We start from the raw sequence: 22,876 nt of genomic DNA on the forward strand, positions 1-22,876 counted from the left end.
ATCAAGTCACTTCAGTATAAGTACATAAAAAAATTAAAAAAATCACTCGGTACCACAAAGCTTTTAAAGTCAGATTTCCATAAATTTGCACAGCACTAAATATTGGCAGTGTTAAGCAAATGAGAGCAAATAAGTACATTAAAGTGGAAACATTATTTAAGCAAATAAAAGCTGTTCAATACCATTTCTATCATTTTATGTGCGGTATGAGTTGATTTTTTTTTTTAATTAAAGCATGGTTCAAAAGTGCCTGTAGGTAATCAAGAAATTATAAATTAATTTTTCATTCTTATTTTTGCTGGTTCAGCTGGAATTATAGCTCTCTTAATCTCCTGAATTTACCGTTTTTCTGCTGTTGCCATAGTGAAGTCAGGTAGAGCAGACAAAGCTGTACTCTTTCTTCTCTTTGAACTTAACTAAAAATAATGCTTAATCTATTGGTATGGCTTTAGAAATAGCTTTTAAAAATGTTAATGTGGATTTAGCAGTTATGGAGCGGGAGAGATAGTCCGGTCCCTGAGTGGAGGTCTTATTTACCCTCAGCAAAAACACAATACCTGTGTGAGCAGCACAAGCTTTCCTGCACCGGTGCTTCCCAGTGCTTTAGGCCTAGGGAGGCTTGAGGAAAAAACTGTATATGCCTGTGTCTGCTTATACATCTTGCTGTCAGATACTTCTGAGGGGAGGGGGAGTATGGGGCAGCTGGGTTTTTTGACTGGGTAGCTGGTTTTTGTAACCAGGACCGAGCATGATAATCAAGTGATAATCAGTCACTTTGCATCTCAGTAGCCTGATGGAAATAACTTTGCCATTAGAGGAATTCCACATAGCAAAGAGTTGGTGCTGAAACAGAATATAGTGCCAGACCTGCTGAGTGTATTTGTGTTGGCATATAGTAGAATGTAATATCTGACTAAGGTGTACACAGCCCTACCTCTAAGTCACTTCAGTTACTTAAAACTATGTGTAAAAGTGTAGAAATACTAATTTGTAAAAAACATGATGTCTCAAAGCTGCAGTAAGAGATTTTCAAATCTTTGGCAAAAGTGAGGGGTTGGTATGGAGACATCGTAGGAGGAGATAGTTCAAATTGCCTAAATGTTCACTGACTGTTTAATTTAATGAGGTGTAGTTGTTCTCCCTTCTTGCTTATTTATTAACTCTACTTTTCTCTTTTTTTTTTTTCACTTTTGGGTTTGGTTTGGTTTGGTTTGTTTTTTTCCCTTCCAGCAAACAACAACCCAGCTTGACCAGACAGGGAAACCCCCCTCTTTTGCAAGACAGCTATTAAACTCAGGGGACTGACAGGAAAAATATCTTAAGTATCTTTTACTGTCTATATTGGGCTTCCATTACTCAGTTCGAGTTGAAGGTGTCACTCCCATCTTCAACATATTCAGTGATCTGTGCTCAGGTTGGAGCAGATGGAAGCCTTATGTCAGCACCTCTCCTTAAGCTGCATTATGGCTGTTCGTGACAAGTGGCTTTGTGTGAGAGACAGCTTTCTCAGGAGGTTCCTGTAAGAGTCCAGCCACCATGGAATTCAGGAGCTGTTTTTAACCTCTGTCCTTTGTTGCATTTTGAATGTATGGTGTGTTTTGGCATTGCAATCGGAGAAACCACCAGAAAATAAGCACTTTACAAAGTGAATACGAAACAAAAAACTCCTTGCAGTTTTTGGCTGACAAGGGAGAGGGCAAGAGAGCTGCTCACAACAGATACTAATCTTACCACTTAACGGACTTACTTTGAGCTTTTAGGCAATGTAAGAATCAAAAAACAAGAAGGTAACTGTGCTCAGGTGGAAGTTAGCCAAGTCTCAGAAAGGTTGGTAAAACTGGTTGGTGTTGGGCTGATAGTGACGTTCCAAGCTGCTTACTTGCAAGCTTAATTTATCTTTGGAGGGAACAGCTGTATTTCGTTATTTTTCTTCTTGGTGTTGCTTTTCTTTCCTTTTAGTTTTGCTTTTGTCTTAAAGGGAGAAGGGCTGAGTAGGACTAGCAGTTCAATAACTCATATTTTTTCTATTTCATTTAAAAAGAGACTCCTGGTGCTGTCTTTGATGCCCTTAGAAGACTGCCAGCCAACAATGTTCTTGTATAAACTGAGTAAGAGAAACAGTTAAGGCAGAGAGATGATTTGATACTAAAAGTTTTATGCTTGATAGATCCTTTTCTTTGTGTGTTTTTTATTAAAATGTTAAAAATATTTAACAAGTATGGTTACCAGACACCTAAACCAGCAAACCTGAGAAAAATCATTGTTTCACATGTAATGTTAATATTGCATCATTTTGCATAGGTTTTATTAATATCTTACCCACTGATGACATTAGACTCCTGTTTGCAATACAGCATTTTTTATGGTGTCTTCCAATTGAATAGTACAGGTGTGTATATTATACTGACCTTTGGAAAGAAAAAAAAGACTATAGTCACTCTCAGTTTGTTTTGAATTTGTCTAAAAGGCTATTGCTATATTTAGCACAGAGACCTTGTGGCTATTGGGATAATAACCTTCATACCATCTTTGGGAACAGCTAACATATAAATGCCATATATAGAGTAAGTGACTTGACACAAGATCAATCTAGCAATTGCATGGCAAAGATTTAAAAAAAAATACAACCTACAGGAATACAGAGTTCAACTGGTCTTCCACTATTTTTAACATATGAGAGAAAATATTCATACTAATGTGATTTTATCATGTTGCAGACTTCTGGCTCAGTTCTCATCAGACATGTATTGTAATATGTCACTGGCTATCTCGACTAATCTGCTATTGCTTTTAAATCTTCACAAGTGTAGCGTTTTCATCTGATTCTTCCTCTCCCTCCTTCTAGGCTCCCTTACACGGAAATATACATTTGTGTATCCTCCTTTTGATCAGAATGCCATACCTTAGCAGTGAGCCCAGAAAGGTTCATTGCGTAGTAAGCAAAGAAAGTTGAAATGAAATTGTTTCCAGTGTTGATATATACTAAGAAAGAGCAAATAACTTGTAAATAAATCAAAATAGTGTTATGACTTTTTCAGAAGGTGCATGCAGTAGAGCTCTGTTTGGCTGATAGATACAAATAGTTTGTGTGTGTATAAAGTGAAGGAGACAGAAGGCTAAAAGCTCTTCTTTGTGGAAAAGGAAAGTAGATTCTTTGCATATTCCCAGTTATGCATTTATTTGATCTAATAATGAATGTGACAATCCTTCAAATTGCCTTGATGGCCTCCTAAAGTCTCTAGAACAGTCTCCACCTAAAACCATGTGAAATGTTCTTGTAGTGATCTGAGAGACTGGCTGTTTTGCAGGTCATACAAGTTGCTATTTAAGACACATATATCTCAGGGTGCACTCTTTTTTTCTGAATAACAACTACAAATTACGTTACTTTCAAATATGAAGTGGGGCAGGGCCAAATTGAGCTGTACAGGTACTGGGTATATGTATCAACTGGGAGACAAGCTTAAGAGCCTCAAGCATTAGACCTAAGTGATAGATTAATAATGAAAACAGTGAATGTCAGGCACAGTTACAGTTTGCCAGCAAATTCCAAAGGCAGCAACAATATTCCAGGTCGGAGGAGGTGTTTGGTTTCCTTCAGGGTGGGCACCAGGTGCCAAGTAAGGGGCAGCAGACATAGTACTTTCTTTTTCATCTGTTCCCTGCTTAATATGGATAGGTGAGTTACGCTTTGAGACACAGTAAATTTAAGTACAGCATCACACATAAAATATTTCTGCCTGTCAATTATGCACAATAGTGTGTTTGGCAGTTAACCGCTAAGCAACATTGTGTGAAGATACTCCGTGTGATTTACTATCCAGTCTCGGACTAATTCTCTGATCTGGGAAGTTGGAAGCACAAATGAGCTGTCCTCTATTTTTTAATTCATCTGTTACATTGTTTGTTTTATTGTATATTTGTGTATAAGTATTCGGAGATACAGAATTGTCTAATAATTCATTCAAAATGTCTTGAGGTAGCTTTAGTGCTGGCTCCAAGATTTATACTCAGCAAATGCTCAACACACAAGTGTGCAGGGCATTTATTTATCAACATTTTTGCTATCAAAATTCACTGAACACTTTTCCGATTAGTTTGGTTCTATTTTGCAATAATTACTAAACAGAAATCAATTGCTGTGAGAGCAGTTCTGCCTCCTCTGTTAACTGCGCTTGTGGCGTATCCTGTCACTCTGGCAAGCTCTGTCCCCAGACACACAGCTGTGCAGAAGGAAGGGGTTGCTGCAAACTGTGAGGTGCTCGCAGATTATTCCAATATCATCTTGCGCTGGCCTTACCATGGCCTGTTACTTCCAGCCCTAAAAATAAACAACTATTAATCACCTAACGGCAACATGAGTTGACCAGCACTTAAGGCTGCCTGGACCTCAATCTGACTGTACTCAAAAGCTTTTCTCATGTTTTCTGTCACCCGGGATAAGAGGTGGTTTGCAGCCAGGCATTCCAGTGGGAGGATTGCTGTGAGTTTAACAAAATGTTTGAAGTAACCTCAGTAATTCCTCTCAGCGCTGATCCACAGCTCCAAATGTGCAGAATCAAACAATAGTGCCCTTGCATCGACAGTCCCTGGAGACTGAACTGATGGCATAAGGTTTTCTCGGGGAAACTGAGTAACAAGCAAGTACCTCAGGAAGCACTGTTCTTTGCCTGGGTTTAATCAGAAAGCTTTGCTTCCAGCAATATATGGAATAATTCCGTAATGCAGCCAACCACCTTTTCTTCCTGCCTTTTCATAGGGTAGCAACATTCTTGCAGTGTCCTAACTGGTAAATACAAGTGGCACGACTTAAATAGAAGTAGCATAGCTTTAGTAAACTAGTTGTCAAATTGCATGCTGCGGGGTGGAAAGGTGTTGCTGCTTTGAAGAGGAACACATTAGTGCACTTGTAGAGGTACAGTAAAACAACGTGCTCACCTTGAATTATAAAAGACAAATATGTAGATGCAACAGCTAATATAGTATACTAGACACTCTCCATCAGAAAGGAATTTATGAAACTTCTGAAAAAGACAAAGAAACTTTTGCATAGCGTGCATTTCAGATTGAGAATTTTTGGTTGAGCTTCTTTTGCTTAGCTATGCCCATCAACCACGGAACATGAAGTCACTTTGCCCTGTATTGAGATGGTTAAGTAATAGAACATCCTTGTATTTCAGGGAAACTTGGACCTATCTACAAATTGCCAAGTGATGTACCTGGAACACTGTCAATTGCTTATGTTAGACAGATAGTGGAACTAACTTGCCAAGCATCTAAAATGTGTTGTTTTCCAAAATGTATACCCAAATGATCTCCGCTAAAGCCAGAGACAACTTTAGCCATAATTTCCATGGAATAATCCAGCAGTATAAGGATTAACAATTACTTTTTTAAAATGTTTATGCGAGTACCATGTTAATTTTCAGTACATCAGCCCAGTTCTGTAGTGCTGGCGTAAGGGTCATCTTATAGTCTCTCTTTACAACAAAAAGCCTTACAGTCTGGCATGCAAAGCATGTACCTGCTTTTGAAGGTGCTGAGACTGAGAAAAAAATGTTTTACCCTAAGTGCACACAGCTACTTTGAGAGATGAGCATCTAGAATGCTATTAATAAATGACAAAATAATATGTTTCAGTAGAAGTTAGGAGATGAACCAACAAAACCTGAGAAATTCAAAGTTCACTAAAGGCTCTCTTGTCTTAATGACAAGCTGCCCTGAGCCAGTATGTGTTTTCTTTCTCACTCACTGCATCAGTCTTCGCTTAGAAAGCCTTGATCCTTGTAAATCAGTGTAACCTTAATGTTATTTAATCATAGCTTTTAAAAGTTAATTTCCATGAGAACTACATTTTAAAAAACCCTAACTTGTCATTGAGGATTATAAAAATCCTTTATTTGCCTGGAGAACAGTACTCAGATCTGAATGAATAAGTGTAAGTGAATAATGTGTTTCGACAGTTTGTTTATTAAAAATGTATTATGCAGCTAAAAGTTATATTGTATTTATAATATTTTAATGACAGTGACTTGCACAGTTTTCGGTGCATTTTATTAATATGCATTTTTAAAGTGTGCTGTGCAAAATTCTAAAATAATTTAAATGGTCTCTTATATCCACATAAATATCACTTGATTTGTTTTTATTTCTCCAAATGCCAAAAGCAATTAAATCATATTATAAGCCTGATGAAATGCTGCTATTTGATTGATGCCTTAGCAGTCTCATTGCAGAGATAAAAAGACAGCTACTATTAAAAAAAAAAAAAACTCATTAAGATTTATATCCACGAGAGGTGTGACTGTAGAGACAGAGTCCTGATGCTAGTTTCCATCCACCTTTTTTTTCACCTGAGAACTCCAGCTTCCACATCAAATGCATATAACTTCAATATCTGGCATTCCTGGAAATGCCTACCTTTCTCAGCCCAAAAGAAATTCCCACTTTAGAGTCAAAATCTCCTTAGAAATGGGAGTCTCATAGAATATTATTAGACTGGTTTTTTTTTCCTTGTCTTTAGTAAAATAAGACTTCTCCCAACTACTGTGGTAACATCAAAGCTTAAAGCAGATTAGGTTTTACTTGCTTAATTTTACCTTAAGCAGCATAAACTGGATGCCTGGATCCTTGAGACATAATGTGCTGCTAACCTTCTCTGTGTGAGGCTTGATAGAGCTCTTGCCAGTGCCATGGATAAGTGTCCTATTGTCTGTAAAAGTGTGATCAGTACTTGTTAAATATTTTCTTCAGCCACATTTGTAAGCAAATATATTTTTGTGCAGGAAGACAATATTAAGTAGCTTAAGGGAGTTGGGCCCGAAAATATTGTGGCCTTCTGAGTTACAGGTTAAATATCAGGTTTTTAAAGCAAAAAGTATCATTCAGTTACTTGATTTTACTAAGTATTAGAAATTTTTTTCTTTTTTTCAACCGGATTTGGTGAAGTCAAAGAAATAAGGTGCTGTGTGATGCCTTGAGGGCATTTTTTATTTAAATCAATGTGAGTGTGACACTGGATCACAAAAGTGTGTGGAGGATTTAAAAAGTGACAGGGATAATAAAACCCCACAGTTATCTTTAAATGGCATTCAGAGTTTTTCAATGCACTGTCTTTATGCACAAGTACCTTTGTTTGATTTTAAAACTCTATATAAATAAACAGTAGCAGAAATACTTATTATAAAATATTCTGAAGTAGGATTGTGGTAGCTGTTTAAATGGAAAATTTCTTGCTAATCAAAGTCAGTTTCTGACCAGTGGCTATTTAATGTTTGCCAAGATATATAACGCTGTGTCATCAGCAGTAATAAACTGGTCTAGACGTAAGGAAGTTGGCTGACTGATGCCAATTGACCTTACTTGAAAATGTGGTCTGAAGTTGTTGCCTACTAGCCTAGCTCTGCAAATATCTAAATTCCCTCCACTGGCATAAGTGAAACTTCTATAAGTACACTCAAATAAAGTTGTGAAACCTTAAGCAGTAAACTCATTAGATATTATAGGGAGGGGTTAATATCTCCAGGGTTTATTAGTGCTACAAGTAAAATCAGTTTACTAACAAATGTGATTCTCAAGAACTACGTTAAATTGACTTAGAATGTAATAATTTTTTTGTGAGTCTTTGTAATTCCTTTTTCTCAGGAAATAAGTAGTGATGTAGAAGTGGTAATACTCTAACTTGCTTGATATGAAAAAAAAAAAAAAGCCAGCTTTTTTGCTGGCAGTGTTGATCTGACATTAAAAAGCAAGTGACCAGATTGCAGTGCTTCAAAGACACCTTTAGATGTAACCTTCATAATTAAAATTATTACCAACCAGGTAGACTGTTAGGCTTTCTTATAATGTGAATATTCAACTGAATCTGTTTGATAAAATATATGCTTAAATACATGCATATTAGAAATAATAATTCATATGCCAGCATTTCATTCTGAGTCACTTGGAATGAAAATTATTTACATTATGCTGAGATGCATACAACCCATCTATAACAAATAGACTAAGAATAAATAAAGTGAACATTTATTTAAAAACAATTGCAAGATGTTTTACATTTCTGCTCAGTATCGAGCAGCGTGTTGAAAATGCGTTTTTCATAAAACCACATGCAAGGCTTTTTGATGGTGAAGAAATCCACTCACAACAGCCACATGTCTAGGGAAATCCTTAGAAGCTAGTATGGACCCCACACAGACATTCCAGAAGAGAAGGCATTACTAGAAAGTAGTTTCTCTTGAAGTGAAGTAGAATATGTGTGAGCCTACTAGGCCACTTTGATAAATAAATAAAAGTCTTTTTTTCTTTTCTAGCACAAAACTGGTTCAACTGGAGGGCAAGTTCACATTTTACTTAGGGTTTTTTTCCCTTTTTTTCTTAAATGATCCCTTTACTTATACGAAGATACGAATTTATTGACTCCCCCTGGAGTCAATACTCGGCCCAGTCCTGTTCAACTTATTCATCAATGACCTGGATGAGGGGACAGAGTGTATCCTCAGCAAGTTTGCTGATGATACCAAACTGGGAGGGCTGGCTGACACTCCAGAGGGCTGTGCCGCCATCCAGCAGGACTTGAACAGGCTGGAGAGCTGGGCAGAGAAGAACCTAATGAGGTTCAACACGGACTAATGTAAGGTCCTGCATCTAGGGAGGAAGAACCGCAGGCACCAGTATAGGGTAGGGGTGGATCTTCTGGGAAGTACTACTGAGGAAAAGGATCTGGGAGTCCTGGTGGATGGCAGGATCTCCATGAGCCAACAATGTGCCCTCGTTGCCAAGAGGGTCAATGGAATCCTGGGCTGCATAAAGAGAAGTGTGGCCAGCAGGTCTAGGGCGGTCATTCTCCCCCTCTACTCTGCACTGGTGAGGCCACAACTGGAATATGTGCTCTGGACAATCCTGCTTTAGAGGTCCCTTCCAACTTTGTTAAATCCATAAATCCGTGAATCCGTGTGTGCAGCTGGGTTGGCTTTGGCTGCCTTGTAGTTACAACTTCTAATGTCAAAACCATACAATGACTAAACCAGGGTATATATAACAATAACTATATATTTATTGGTTGATTTTTAAGTAAACTGGTGCAACCTATGTGGACGATTTTCACTTGCTATGTTTATTACATTCTGAAGGAAGCCTGCCTCTATATTTCCTGTTAATTCTATTTTATTGCATGGAATTAACCAAACCTTAGTTGCTTGGATTCTTTTCAGCTTTAAAAAGAAACTCCATATAAAATTAAAGTTCTAAAAGTAATAGTTTCACTGGAATAGGTAAAACTATAGTCTTATAACCTTTGGACACGTTCCTTTACACCTGAGCTTTTCAGGGTAAGAAGTAAAAACAGAGGAGGAAACATACAGGTTAAGCACATTTTTGGGAATTTATATAATTTTTCTGAGCAAGAACAAAATTCCTAGGACTCCATAGTTTGTTGCATTCTAAGATTGATTTTTGGTTTAAGCTTGAACTTTTTCCAGTGTGTCTTTCTTATGAAATGGGATGAACTGGCCTATATTGCATATCGTGTCTATATAGTTTCAGAACCATTTGGTACATTCAATGTTTTTTCCCCTCCTCAGAGCTACTAAATGAGTCCCATTTTCCCTAGCAATACTAAGTGAGCATTCTATCATTTTAGTTTATTCTCCTGTGTAAACCAGGGTTAGTCACTAACTTGTTAAATGTTATGATTGATGCAGAAATAAATTTGTGGGTTTAATTTGGAATTCACAGCAGTGAGTTTGTTCTTCATGGTGTCATATCTGCACTTTGGAAGGAGTCAAATTAAAAAGCATAATTCTTACTTCTAGGTTACACTTCCCTACCTCATCCCCTTACACAAAAAGGTTAAGTGTCTTTTCAAATTAAGGCAGCAGTAATTAACCAGTGGCATTGTTTGTGATTTGCCAACTCTGGGCGTTAATGAGAGAGAAATTAGCACTTAGCAGCAGGAGTTCCTGATAGTCAGTGGCAAATGCTTAATGTGCCAGCAAGTTAATTTTGGTCTTAAGTACTGTACTTAAGTGTTTTTAAACAAAAGTATGGTATGTTTTTTACGTGAGCATAAATATGGGCTGCATGATACAGAGGTGTAATAGGAGGAATGACACAAAATAGTGGAAAAAAGTGCAACCTAGGCAGCACAAGGCAGATAGTTTTGCTATAATAACACAGTCAAAAGCAGGATTGATGGATATTTTCATGCTAAAGATGTACTTGCTCCTGCAATTAACAGTGTGCAGATGTTCTTGTATTAAATTTTATCATCAAATTGGGCATTTCTGAATGTAATTTTTTTAGCACAAAATATTCCTGAAATATAGTGCTTGAGCTGTGATGGTTTGCTAGAAAGACATGAATTAGCCTTTTGAAGTCTCAAAATATTGATTTTATTAAAACTTACAATTTCAAAAAATAACAAATTACTTAAGCACAGCCCCCCATGTGTTTTGTGGTGGATGGGGGATTCAGACTGCCACACAGAGCAAAATGAGCCCTTCAAAACTTGGGCTGAGCAGCTGCTCATTAGCATCAAGATTTTACCTGGCACACGCACTTGTAGTGAGTAAGTACTTGTGTACATTTCATAGCTTCTGCCTGGCATAAGATAGCCCATTAGGAATGCAAGGTCTGCTCCCTATCTTCCGGGGATTTTTGCTTTTAAAATAACTTTGGTTAGTACATAAGCACATCCCCACCCAATTATACCTCTTCTGTCTTTGGTTGATGTGGGAACAGATGCACAGTCTGTGAAATAACAAAAGTAAGGACCATCCTGTATCAGCAAATCACGGCCTCTCACCGGAGGCAGTGAGCATCGGTCCTTCCTTTCCCTTGCCGCTTGAGCCTCCTTACCGCTGGGCCAGCTGGCCTCCAGGGTGCAGTGAGGCCCTCCACATCTTGGCCTGACGTGAACTTAAGCAAAGGAAAATGGAGAGACATTAGAGGCTGAAGTTGGCCAGCCAGAGAGAACTTAGGAATTGGGGTAGGCAGCATCGCCCTTCCCTATGAGCCACTTTTTTAAGTCTGAGCTTCATTCAATGCTAAACGTGTTGGAAATCGCTAGATTTGTCAGAATTTTATCTTTCCACTTTCAAATATCACCTTTCAGTTGCAAAAAGCACATTTGCGGATGTTTCCTCAGCTCTGCTGAGGGGTAATTTACTTTGCCACTGAGCTGTGGCTTAGGTTGAAGGGTAGTAGCCATAAACCGAAATGTTATAGCGCTGTGCAGCAGTTTTGGGCAAAAGACTACCGCATCTAATTGAAACTGCAGGAGGAAGCCACAGGGGTTTCTTCTGCCTTTGATGCTTGTTCCATTACATGAGCACATCAAATAGAGTTTTCCCTCCATTGTTGGAAAGAAACCACCCTAATGAAGCCGGTCTGGCACTACCCACGGTTTTGAGTGCTTGTATTGTCTGTTAAGTGGACATTTAGGTTACCATGCATCCCCTTAACACGTTTTTATTATAATTAAACATTAACAAAAATTGGCTACCATATTGGTTGAGTCCTGAGCACAGCTCTGCATATAAACCATTACATGACATTCTATTGAACTTTTTCTTGTACAGACGGTATCTAACAGCTCATCCTGCACTGTTGGTTTTGGCAAGTTCACTACAGCATATAATAAATCAAGGAAAGAAAAAGCTTTTTGGCCTCATGTTGTACAGACTGCTGTAATGTTAGACTACAGAAAGCAGTTCTGTTTTTAGACATCCTTTTACTAACCCAACATTCATAATTTATGATTTCACTGTAAAATTCCTGCAACACTACACCAAAAGTAGTGCTGCCCTTTAATTAAGTGCTCTCAGTAGGAAAAACGTGAAACTGATGTGCAAAACATATCGCAGTACACAGTGATTGATAGTGATTACTTCTTTATGAACCCAGCCTGAAGGTCTGAACTTCCTGATGGGTAAAATAGTCCATGGGGCTACTTCCTGAGATTGCCTAGTGGGGATCAGTCAGAGTTAGCAATATCTGAGGAATTCCTGAGGCGCATTTCGGAGACGTTACAGCAGAAACTTTCTGTTTCTTTCTGAATTGTGCTTTACCTTAATAATTATCTAAATAATAGCTCATTGTAGAGATTATATTTTAAGGATTCACTGATATCCTCATGGTATTACAATTTGTGTGAACTGAGACTTGCATGAACCCCTGGATTTTTAATGGCTACATGTTCAAATCTGCAAAATCAGAGTGCATGGCAAGAGAGACATCTGTATGTAACAAAATTACTAAATGTTACTTAATGTTTAAGGCATAGGTCTTTTTTTTTTACTAATATGTGCAGAGTATTCAAAGGAAAAAGCAAAACCCTGAGGTAGATTGTTTGAGGCTCTAAACAGCACTTTTATTCAGGGAATCAGGTATTAATGACATATATCAATTCCACATTGATTAAAATTTGAAAATTAAGTGGAGGTCAGATTTTGCAGTGAAATGAACAGATTTACTTGTGTTGGGATCGCAGCGGTGGCGAAGTTCAATCGCATAAATTCATTTTCCTTTTTGCTTGATAGATTTGGCCCTGGATTGGTCATCTACTGGTACGGATTTATTGAAGAGCTGGACTGCCATCGTGAACGTGGTATCCTGCTAAAAGACTGCTTTCCTACTGACATTGTGACTCTGCGACACAGCATGGCTCAGCACTGATGTTGGGAGGAAGAGGTAAATCCGGAAGCAATTTTACTTTCCTGCAGTGTAAACTAATGGCAGCATCTGCCCTGAACTTCAGCTGAACTCCTGCTGCCTGCCCTTATGCTACTGCCTCTTTACACAAACATATCAAGAGTTTCTGTTTTGCTTCAGACCTCTGTTGTGATCAGCCAAAAAAGACAGACACAACCCGCTCATTATCAGCATTTCTGTCTCTGTCAAACAGCTACTTTCTAGATACTCACAATCTTCCTTCCTTCCGGATGGCTTCTGCGAGCATTCTAAACAAAGGCAAAAATGCGGAGGCTGAAAGGTGCAACTTTCAGTTCTCATCCCTGTTACAGAGTCGCCTTTAAAAATAGGTGGCTTTTTTATGGTTTCACTCACGAGTTTATTCAGTGCTAGTGGTCTGACTGAATCACCTACACCGATGCAGAAAATTGGTTAAGACTGTTATTCTGGGACTTAAAGCAATGTAAAGCAAGGCTTATAAAGCCCAGGTGGTAAGATGGGATCATATAATTCCTGGCTGTTATGGTAAATAGCCAGATTTTGAGAGAATAATTTGGGTATGTGTTAAGTCACTAGCTGATTGATAAAATCAACAATGAAATCCCCAGTTAACAATTTTTTAAAAAAATTAAGTTAGGGGAGTTTCAGGGAGGGGTGAAAGTGAAACGCAAGGATTTATTTTGTGTATATGAGCCTATGAAGTTTGGGGTTAGTTTTGTGGTTTTTTAAATAAGTAGTTTAATGACTCAAAAATAACTTGTGTTTTGTCTTTTCCTCCCCACCCCTCGGGGAATCTATGCCTAGGAATTTTTCTCTTAACTGACTTTAAGGAAGGAATCGGTCTTGACCCCTGTAGGTACTGTAACATGCAATTTTCTGGCATACTGACATCCGAAAGAACAATGTGCAGGAGCTCTCTATGTGGGTTACTTCTGAAGATTACCATTCTGATGTTCAAGTAGGGGAGTGAGAAAAAGATAAAACAATGCTTCATACTGGATCAGTTTCACAAGACAAATAAAGCACACGAATGGACATAAGTTTCCTGCATACTTCTGTATTTTTGTAAGACATTGTTTTTCTATCACTGGAACCACTGAGATCAGAGGTCCATTGAGGTGGGTGTTAGCCCTCCTTGAAGTTTTGAGGAGTTGAGTCTCATTCTATTTCCATCCCCATCACCGCTCAGAGGGGCAGTGTTGGGCCTTAGGTTTGAGCTTTCAGTTAGAGGTTTCTTAATGACAGCAGCTTATTTGGCTTGGCACTCTTTAATACTCTTTTCTTTGCTAACTGGCATTCTGGAAAGGACTAAATATTTTTAAAAGTTGGAGTTTTTCATGTATGCTCACTATGTTCAGATTTTCAGAGAAGTTAAGCAGAGGTACAGATTCTGTTGTGGAATTAAAGGTGTGAGAACAGACTCCCTAAAGCACAAGTTGATAACCTCTTCCATAAGGAAAGAGTCTTTAAAACATTACAGGCTATATTCATCATCTTTTTCAGTTGAGGTGATACTTTATGCGCCTGTATGATTTCAAAAATCACATGCAGGCTTTTTACAGCCTTGCATTGAGTTAAAAGAAAGGGTATTAATCCGAAATAGGTTTTTTTCAGCTATAGTTTTCAGATGCATACACAGTATTTTTATTTTGAATTTTTAGTTCTCGCTTTAACACTTTTTAGTTCATTTCAGAAAGAAGTTTATCATTTTGACTAAATGTTAATTTTCAGGAAAAAAATATCTTTAGTCTTCCTAGCACTCTGTCCCTAGCTGCCAAAATAAGCTGGTGTAGCTCCACTGCAGTGAGTTATTGTTGCATAGAGATTATTTTCTTGGGTTTGAATGTGTTATACTGGCAAGATTTATTTTTTAAGAAATATTCAAACACCTGTAACTCATTTACGTTCAACTATTTAAGGTATTACACTTAGCTTATTTTACCTGACCAGCTTTAAGGATTTGCCCGTAAAGATACACAGAAGCAATCTGTGAAGTGTACCTGCCTGATGCTATACAGAAGCTGCATTTCGGGTGTTCCTTCCCCTGGGACTTTTAACTGTGGTTTGGGTTAGTGGAATGTGTAAAATCAAAAAGAGGATAAAAAAAGAAGAAATAACTGAACATTATTGTAGTTGAAAATTCAGAAGTAATGGTTGTCTGAGTGAAATGGGTTTTAAGGGCAAACTGAATTTGTTTTAGCTAGTGCATATGCTTTCTGTTGTATGAAATCATTTAAATCAGCTTTTACATGATGCACTAATGCTGCTTTTTCTTTTTGAATAAATTAAATTTATCTGCACAGATGTTGAAAATTCTGCTCAACCTCCATCAAAGCTTTGCTTTATTTGTTTTTGCATTAAACAAATTTATGTGGGGACACACAGATAAATCAGGTTAGGCTTGTATTTGTTTATTTATTCTTCTACCTAATGCTGTGACATAACAGGTTGGAAAGCAGTACAGCTGTCTTTAATCAAAGCTTTGACCTCATCTTTATATATTGCCCCCTTTAAGAATATTTGTATTAGGATGAGGATGAAATAAGCCACAAAAGTGTACATACTGTACTAATTTCATTACAGGCTATCAAACAAGCTTTGCCACCACAAAAATTATGCTGTCACTATTTTAAATGCAGAAAGCAAACATTGAAAGAAATTAAGACTACTTTGTTATTCCTACTTCTATCTTGCAAAAAAACACCATTTGTGTATTTTCTCTGTCAGATGTAAACATCAACTTTAATATTAAAGCGGAGAGACTGCTGTTTGTGGGTGGTTTGTTGGTTTTGTTTTCTTAAACAACGCTGTAGTCATTAGAACCTTAGCATTAAAGCCAAATCCAGTTTTATGGAGTATTCTGTAGAGTGTGCTAATGAATTATGCCAAGCTAGAAAACAGAAGTGTGCATAAAACTGAATGATGTTCTCACTGGCATATATAGACTTGCCAAGCATCTGCTCTTACAAGCACTGTAATAAGGCCTGTTCTGAGCTTTAGGAATTGATGTAATTGTGTTGAACAGGGAAGTAAAACTTCCTTGTATAGGAGGAGTAGCACAATGGTGGGTCACACGCTAGTAGAAAAAGAAAATATTTTTTACCATTCCTATATTTTGTGAACATATTACTAGTAAGGATTTAATAATCTTTTCCCAAAACCAACTCAAAGCGGAATAAAACTTCTGATCTAAAGATGAAGAAAAAGGACAAAATGCCTTACTGTGCTTACCTCATTACTATTTTATCACGTTAGTAGTACTGATAGTTTATGAAAAATTTTTCATCCTATTTTGTTATATTCACTCATTCAAAAAATCGTTCTTGGTATTTGCTTTTGGATTTCTCCACCACCTAGACTACTACAGAAGACTATCCTTGGCTTTTTCCATTTGCCCTAAAATCTTTCCCTTTTAATTTTCCATCTTTTTTAACCATTTGGCAATTACTTATTCAGTATCCTCCCCTTTGCCTGTGTTTCCCCTTTGAAAAGTCTGTCCTATGTTTTCTACTGCCTGCTTCTGTTTCTGGTACTACACCTGAAGAGTGCTGTTCCCAGTTCTACGTGCCTTTGGGCTGACCACCACATCAGGCAATTTTGCTCTTACTTAAATTTAAACAGCAGCTTTTGGTATTGAGAGTAGAGTTGTACAAAGGACTAAGTGAAGAGTCCATCCACGCTACTAGGGAGCAGGCGTAAGCGGTGTTAGGAGTCGAGCTCTTACAGCAGTCTCTCTCATTAAGGACACTTGCTTTCTGCAAGCTCATGCCTGGCTTGTGCAGCACTTCTGCGAGAAGGTCTGTGGGAGTCAAAGGTTTAGCTTTCCCCCTGTGCCAAAATCTGCTTGGCTCTGAAGGGAAAAGATGGCTATCACCATTTTCAAACCACGGCCGTTCTGGCAAAAGCTCATACATTCTACAGGTTGTTCTTGTTTACCAGAGTTGGTTACGACTCCTCAAGGATCAACAAAAGGTATGCAGAATTGAACTCGATTCTTCCTTTTACTTCAGCTGAAGTAGTCTCACTATTTAGGTGGCTTCTGAAGGGATCTTCTGCAGCTAGACAGTGAATACGGAGTGAGTATAACAGTTATTAGAAACATGCTTTTGTTATTTCGAGGCTGAGATTATAAATACATTAAGACAAATGCTGCTCAAATATTAATTTAATATTATGGGATAAAATAGACTGCCTGCAAAAACAACAACAAAACCAAATCCTCCTGTGGTGTTATTCTAAGTCACAAAGGGCCATTTGTTGTGGATTTGCAAGTTATTCAGAAATAACCGTTTTATTACGTTGACAAAAGAAGAAACCTCAAGGGCTTGCTCTTTACTGTGGTGTGATAGGAACCTAAAGTGTGCCTGTTGAAAAATGAACCAGTTAACAATGGGAGCTTGGCAGCAACTTGGCCATTTATAGAGAAACCGTCTATCTAGGACGATCTGTATAAAATAGACCTCGCTTAGGTTAGGGAAAGGTCACAAGTTACACAAAGTTTGGATAGTCTAAATGCGTTACTCAAAACTAACTCTCCTGTGTATAGTAAATATTATTTGAACCTGTATTATTAAGAACATGCCAGGATTCAAAAGATTAAATAAGGAAGATGTAATTATGAGCTAAATAATAAACAGAGAAGTTTTAGTTCCCCTTGTGTTTTTCACTTTCCTGCTATTGTTTCATATATGGCTGTTATACAAAGAGCAGCTTAGGTCAGCTACTATAAATTATGGGTTTCGTACAATAGTAATCTACCAAAATTATTTCAAAGCTGGATCAAAGAGCTTCAAAAGACTTTTCAAAAACTTTTCCACATAATAACAAGACTTCATTTTGATGCCCTATTTTTATAAGGATTTCTTGATGTGGAGTTGCACCTTAAAGTATTCAGCTACTTGCATGGATATTCCGTTATTGGAACACATGAGATTTGCATAATTTGCAGCCTCAAATAAGCATGAAATGGTAATATCAAAAAGCCTTTTTTTTTTAAAATACATTACCTTGTGCATTTTTCAGGCTAGGTTTTTAAGCTGATCTCGGTGAGAAGACTTTTGTCTGATTTTTAAGATAAGCAGCAAGATTTCGAGTGAAATTTTATCTGACTTTCTTCCCTTTACAAACTTGGAAATCGCGTTCGCAATGGTAACAGTCATTCACAGTGATAACAGTAATTCTGCTTAGTGGCTTGTAGCTGGCACTGTGTGCCCTCGTAGGACGTGGGCCTGCCCTGGCTCCTGGAGAGGGTCTCTCCTGACCTGAGCCATCTCTGTGTCTGCGCCCGTCCACAGAAGTGGCAGCGCCGCGTCACAACAAAGTGAGATGTCAATGGGAGGGTTTGGAGACCAAGTAACAATATTGAAGCCGTGTCAGTGCACATCTACAGGGACCACGTTACTCTGTCAGTGTGATTTTAGGAAGATCACTTTGAAATGTTAAAACGAAATGAAACTAAGTCAATTAGTAATAACAATTGAGGTTCAGGGATTAATTGAGGGCCTAAGGTGAAGCCAGTGACCATTAACCCCAGCTAGTTATTAATTCTCAGAGAAATATCCTTGGCTAAGGTTATTCTCATTATTAGGGGGTTTGGAGTTTTTTCCCTGTATTGTGTAAATACTTTTTTGCTGTTGCTTCTAACAGTGATACTACAAAATGTGGTGTTGAAGGGCAGTAGTTTTTATAGAAAGTGAATCCACCTAATATCAGGCAAACCCTTGGTTGTTTTTCTTTATATATTTAACAGATTGATCTTGATGTCCAGCTGACAGTATGTAAACAGACAGATTTACTGTAATGTATTTACCTCTGAGAATCTACCGAATGAAAAAAATATGAACATGGAGGAGTCTTAATCCTCACAGCAACTACTCTTTGCTGTGTGGCCCAAGTAAGCATTGTTAACATAAAGCAGACATGTAAAATGGTCAGAGAATTACAGAACTGTGTCAAACAATAACTATTAAAAAATTATTTTTGAAAATATTTAAGCAAGCACAAATATCAACAACTACAGGTTATGAACATTATACAAATTCAGTTTTCCAGAGTGTTTGACTGTAGCATTAAGATACAAACGTGGGCTATATCATTTATTTGATACTGTTAATGAGAGGTTCTTCCCAAGATCGATGCCTCTTTGGTCCAACGTGCTGTACAAACACATACAAAGACTCCCCAGGTCTCTGTCCGAAGGAGAGATGACAAAGGAGACTAGATCAAAGGAATACAATTGTTTTATTTTTATATACTTATTTACATAAATACATGCAAATTTATATCTAAATATGTATAATATATACAATTATTCTTTGTATTAATAATGCCACTTACCCTTATAAAAGTCCCTGCTGCTTGCTTGCTCTTTATAGGTGTGTTGGTAGACGTCTTCAGGAAAGGGCGATAACTCTGCACTTACCCCTGTCGTGTAGGGTGGTGTCCCATTTTAAGTGTCGCTGAAAGCATGGAGACATTTCAGCGAGTTGACGAGTGACAGTGACACTGAGTGAGCATGACATAGAAGAAGGGATGAGCTGTACCTGGAGGAGGCCAGGCCCAGCCCTACTGAGATCCAGCAGGTTTTAGAACTCAAACTGGACATTTCAGGGCTTCTATCTCCAGCGTGAAGCTGCACAGATGGGCTCTCACCCCACAAAGTACTTCAGGGGCACTAAGAACATTTCTGAAAGCACTTTGAAATGCAAGCTTTGTTACCAGAAAACATTTTCCATTACAAATAGAAATATTGGATTAATTTATTTTTTTTTCCCCATAATGAGCATTCACAGAACACTCCATTTTGTATTCTGTCTCAGCATGATAGCTCCATACTGAGTGGAAAAACAAAAATTAGTTTAATCAGTTTGTTGCCATACACACTTTAAGGAGCCTCATTTTAATGTGTTTGGCATTGCATTACATAAAAGTGATGAAATACATTTAGAAAAAATAGCCTGGCAACATATAATGGAAAAAAAAAAACAACTGTAGGCACAGTTGGGTCTCAAGACGTACAGTTTCATCCTTCCTCTGAGGCAAGACTGCCCATACAGATCAGTTTAAATGTCCGTCTAATCTATTCTTAAAAAACTCCAATGATGGAGATGCTTAGAAAAATCATGTGAATCCATTCCACTATCCATCTTACAGAGTTAGAAAGATTTTCCAATGTCTTACCTACATGTTAAATCTCATCCAATTGGAAATGCATATGGAGAATGTCTGATGACTGCCTTCTTTTTCTGACCTTTTCCAAATTCGAATATTGTTTTCTCAACTAAACAACCTGAACTCTTCCAACATTTTTTTTGAAAGTTTTGAACTTTATGCTCACATTTGTTACTCTACATTAGTCTCTTCCGGTTTGTCTATGTTATTTTTTTTCTGGTTTAATATATACATTTATGTATCTTATATACAAGACCCCTGCATTCCCTCAGTGACAAGTTGGTGGCTTCTATTTAATCTGGAGCCCCCTATAAAGCCCACATCCAGATCCATCCCTAAGTCACCATTTTTTTCATCCTATTATTATTTTCCTTCTTGACCAGACTAATTGCTAGCGCATTTTTAGAGTTTTAACTTGCTGACTTCAAATTGCTTCTGTGATCTGTTAGGTTTAGTTTGAATTCTAATTTTACCCTTTGGAAATCCTTAAATACTTGGTGTGATTCACAAAGTTTTGTACATGTGTAATTGGACTGAAGTCATTAAGTTAAAACATAGAGTGTTTCAAGTCTACTACATGGATGAGTTTGATGGTTAGCTGTCACTAATGGGATGTATCTGTCATAGTATATACTCACAAAACTCCTAACACCAGTCTTCATAGTCAGAGATGTGGCTTACAGCTCAGTGTGGGAAATAAACATTTACTTCAACAAACTACGTAGTAGGGAAGAGTCTGCTAAATGGAGCGTGCAGCAGCAACAGGTTCTTTTGCTTAGGTGTACATTTGTCACAAAAGTCCAAACTCTCAGTTCTCAAAGTTGGCTTGATTATTTTAACAATTCTGTTATCGCTAGCCCAATTACTCAGCTGTACCGATGAGATCACACCGACTTGCCAAAAAGCTGGAGGCTCCAGTCAACACAAGTTTTCCTGTGTTTTCATTTCACCCCAACCTTTCTGTAAGGCTTGCAGTAGGCAACCGAAGAGAGTAAGAATTGTACGAGTTGTTTGTGCTCCAGCAACCCACACCCCTGGAAACTCAGCAACATTTTCTGGCATGAGAAGCAAATGTGTCATAGGAATGTGAGGTAATAAGTGTCCTAGATTTACCTTGTCTTCAATTTACCTAATCCATGTTATACTTAGCTTGAAACAGTCTTGTCCAGTAATGCTATGCGTAACTGTTTTATGCTCCTTGACCAGAGATAGATAACTTACTCAAAGGTCATTCTAACTACAGACAAAGAAGAAAATTCAGTATCTAACATTTAAGCAACAATAAGGAGTTTTAATTATGTCCCAGATGAGATACTTCGTAGCTGGAAAAGTAACATTGAAGACTCTATTTAGAGGGAAAATATGTTATCACTTGCTATAGCTAGCCTTTAGTGTGTAATTTGCAGTTTCCTCATTTCCATTTTACATGCTGCACACCTTTTTCTTTCATTCTTTAGTTACTCGAGCAGAACTTACTTGTACAGAGTGAAGGTTTGTAAGAGCTCCATCGGGCAGGCTCTGAAGGCAGAATCCGTTGGGTTTTTTCATACTTCCTCGTCTCTGCCCCAGACGTGCTAGGGGCTGTGAGTCTGCTTCTGGTTTCTTTCTTATCAAACCCTACATCACGGCATCGCTAGGTTAGATCAGTGATCTACCGGCATCTGTGGTCAGCAGCATCACGCTGGTGGCTGAGCATTTACCCTCTTATTCTTACATAGGGACTGTGTTTTATTCAGCCTTATTGGTCTTCTGCTGAGCTCATCCTGTTAACAAGCTAAGTTTTCCAAAGTGGGGAAGGGGATAAAGTCTCATCCCAACTTTCTGGGACATCCTCTTTAAAAATTCAAGTGACTTTTACTAATAATGACACAGAATGTCCATTTTGGAGCTGCACACGCTGTGGCACAAGGATGGCAAGTGCCAGCACAGTGAGCAGCAAGTAGAAAAATAAATTCTTGTGCTTAAACAACGAGAATAGAATTGCTTTATGTTTCCCAGTGCTCTTTCACCAATCAAACTGCTTTGCACGTGCCCTATAGGCTTTTTTTCTCAAAAAAATTTTTAATAACACACTTTGATGCTAATTCTATTTTCCTAAAAAAATTGTGCTGTACAATGCTTCTTGTTATCTTTTCTACATGCTTCCCTACTACACTGATTATTTCTGTCCATTTCTTCTTTCAGAATCACATACCTGATCCAAAGCTCTGTTTGCTTCATGAAGAGAAACACAAGGCTCCTTCTCCCATGTGCCAACACCGGCCAAAGTTCTTCTTGTAGCTTAGTGGCTGCTTCTGAAGAGAGGCAACCTGCAGCCTCCTGAAGAACAGCAAATGGAAACATCAATGTCACCAGAGACTGAGATGGCACCTTGGCTTTGCCTAGTCCTGGCTTGCAAGACCCTCTCCAGAAGCCCCACCTTGCTGGATCAGTACACAGGTGTCCTCTTAGCCAGAGAGGGCAACAAGGCTGCTTCTGCGTTGTCTTTTAAGTTGAAAGCAACTTTGTTCTCCCAGCATATTCTGCTAGTTGTATCTGGGATACTTGCTTTTTTTCATTTGTTTCCAATTTCCCTAATGAGGTTTTTCATTGTTCTTTCCTTTATGCAGTTTTCACAGTTTTCTTTCATCTAATTCAATTTGTTAAATCTCCCCCATTCCCTTTCCATGTGGCTTTAGGATAAAAAATGAAAAGTGTTCTTAGAGGCGTAGTAGCCTGCGTATTTACAACAGTGACACCTTAAAACTCTAATGTACTCAAGTTGTGCTTTTAAATATGTTGGCCAGTCAAAGGCTTCCCACAGATCCACTAACAATGTTAAAACACGACTTCCTCTGTCTATTTAGCCCTTGTATGGCAAGTCTGTAAGTGATGGCTTCCTGGTTTTATAAATACTAACAGCTAAACAGCAAAGCATTTTCTGATTTCTTGGCCTCATATTTCCTTCAAAGATATCAAAAAGTATTTTCCTGAATTCTTTGGTGGGGCGTATTTGATGTGAATCAGGAGCGGAGGA

The 22,876-nt window shown here is 38.0% G+C and overlaps 1 protein-coding gene across 1 annotated transcript in view; it reads left to right on the top strand.

The window, feature by feature from the left end:
• The window catches only part of LOC106888005 (chromosome unknown open reading frame, human C15orf41), a 130,105-nt gene extending 107,332 nt beyond the window's left edge, over window positions 1-22,773 (top strand). Inside the window, exons 11-12 of the mRNA XM_014941923.1 lie at window positions 12,540-12,690; window positions 22,045-22,773. Of these exons, the coding sequence (XP_014797409.1) occupies window positions 12,540-12,675 (136 nt within the window). The 3' untranslated portion in view covers window positions 12,676-12,690; window positions 22,045-22,773. The remainder of the gene's footprint in view (window positions 1-12,539; window positions 12,691-22,044) is intronic.
• The last annotated feature ends 103 nt before the right edge of the window (window positions 22,774-22,876 follow it).

This window comes from Calidris pugnax, unplaced genomic scaffold (genome assembly GCF_001431845.1).
Source record: "Calidris pugnax isolate Ruff unplaced genomic scaffold, ASM143184v1 scaffold56, whole genome shotgun sequence".
NCBI classification, from domain to species: Eukaryota; Metazoa; Chordata; class Aves; order Charadriiformes; family Scolopacidae; genus Calidris; species Calidris pugnax.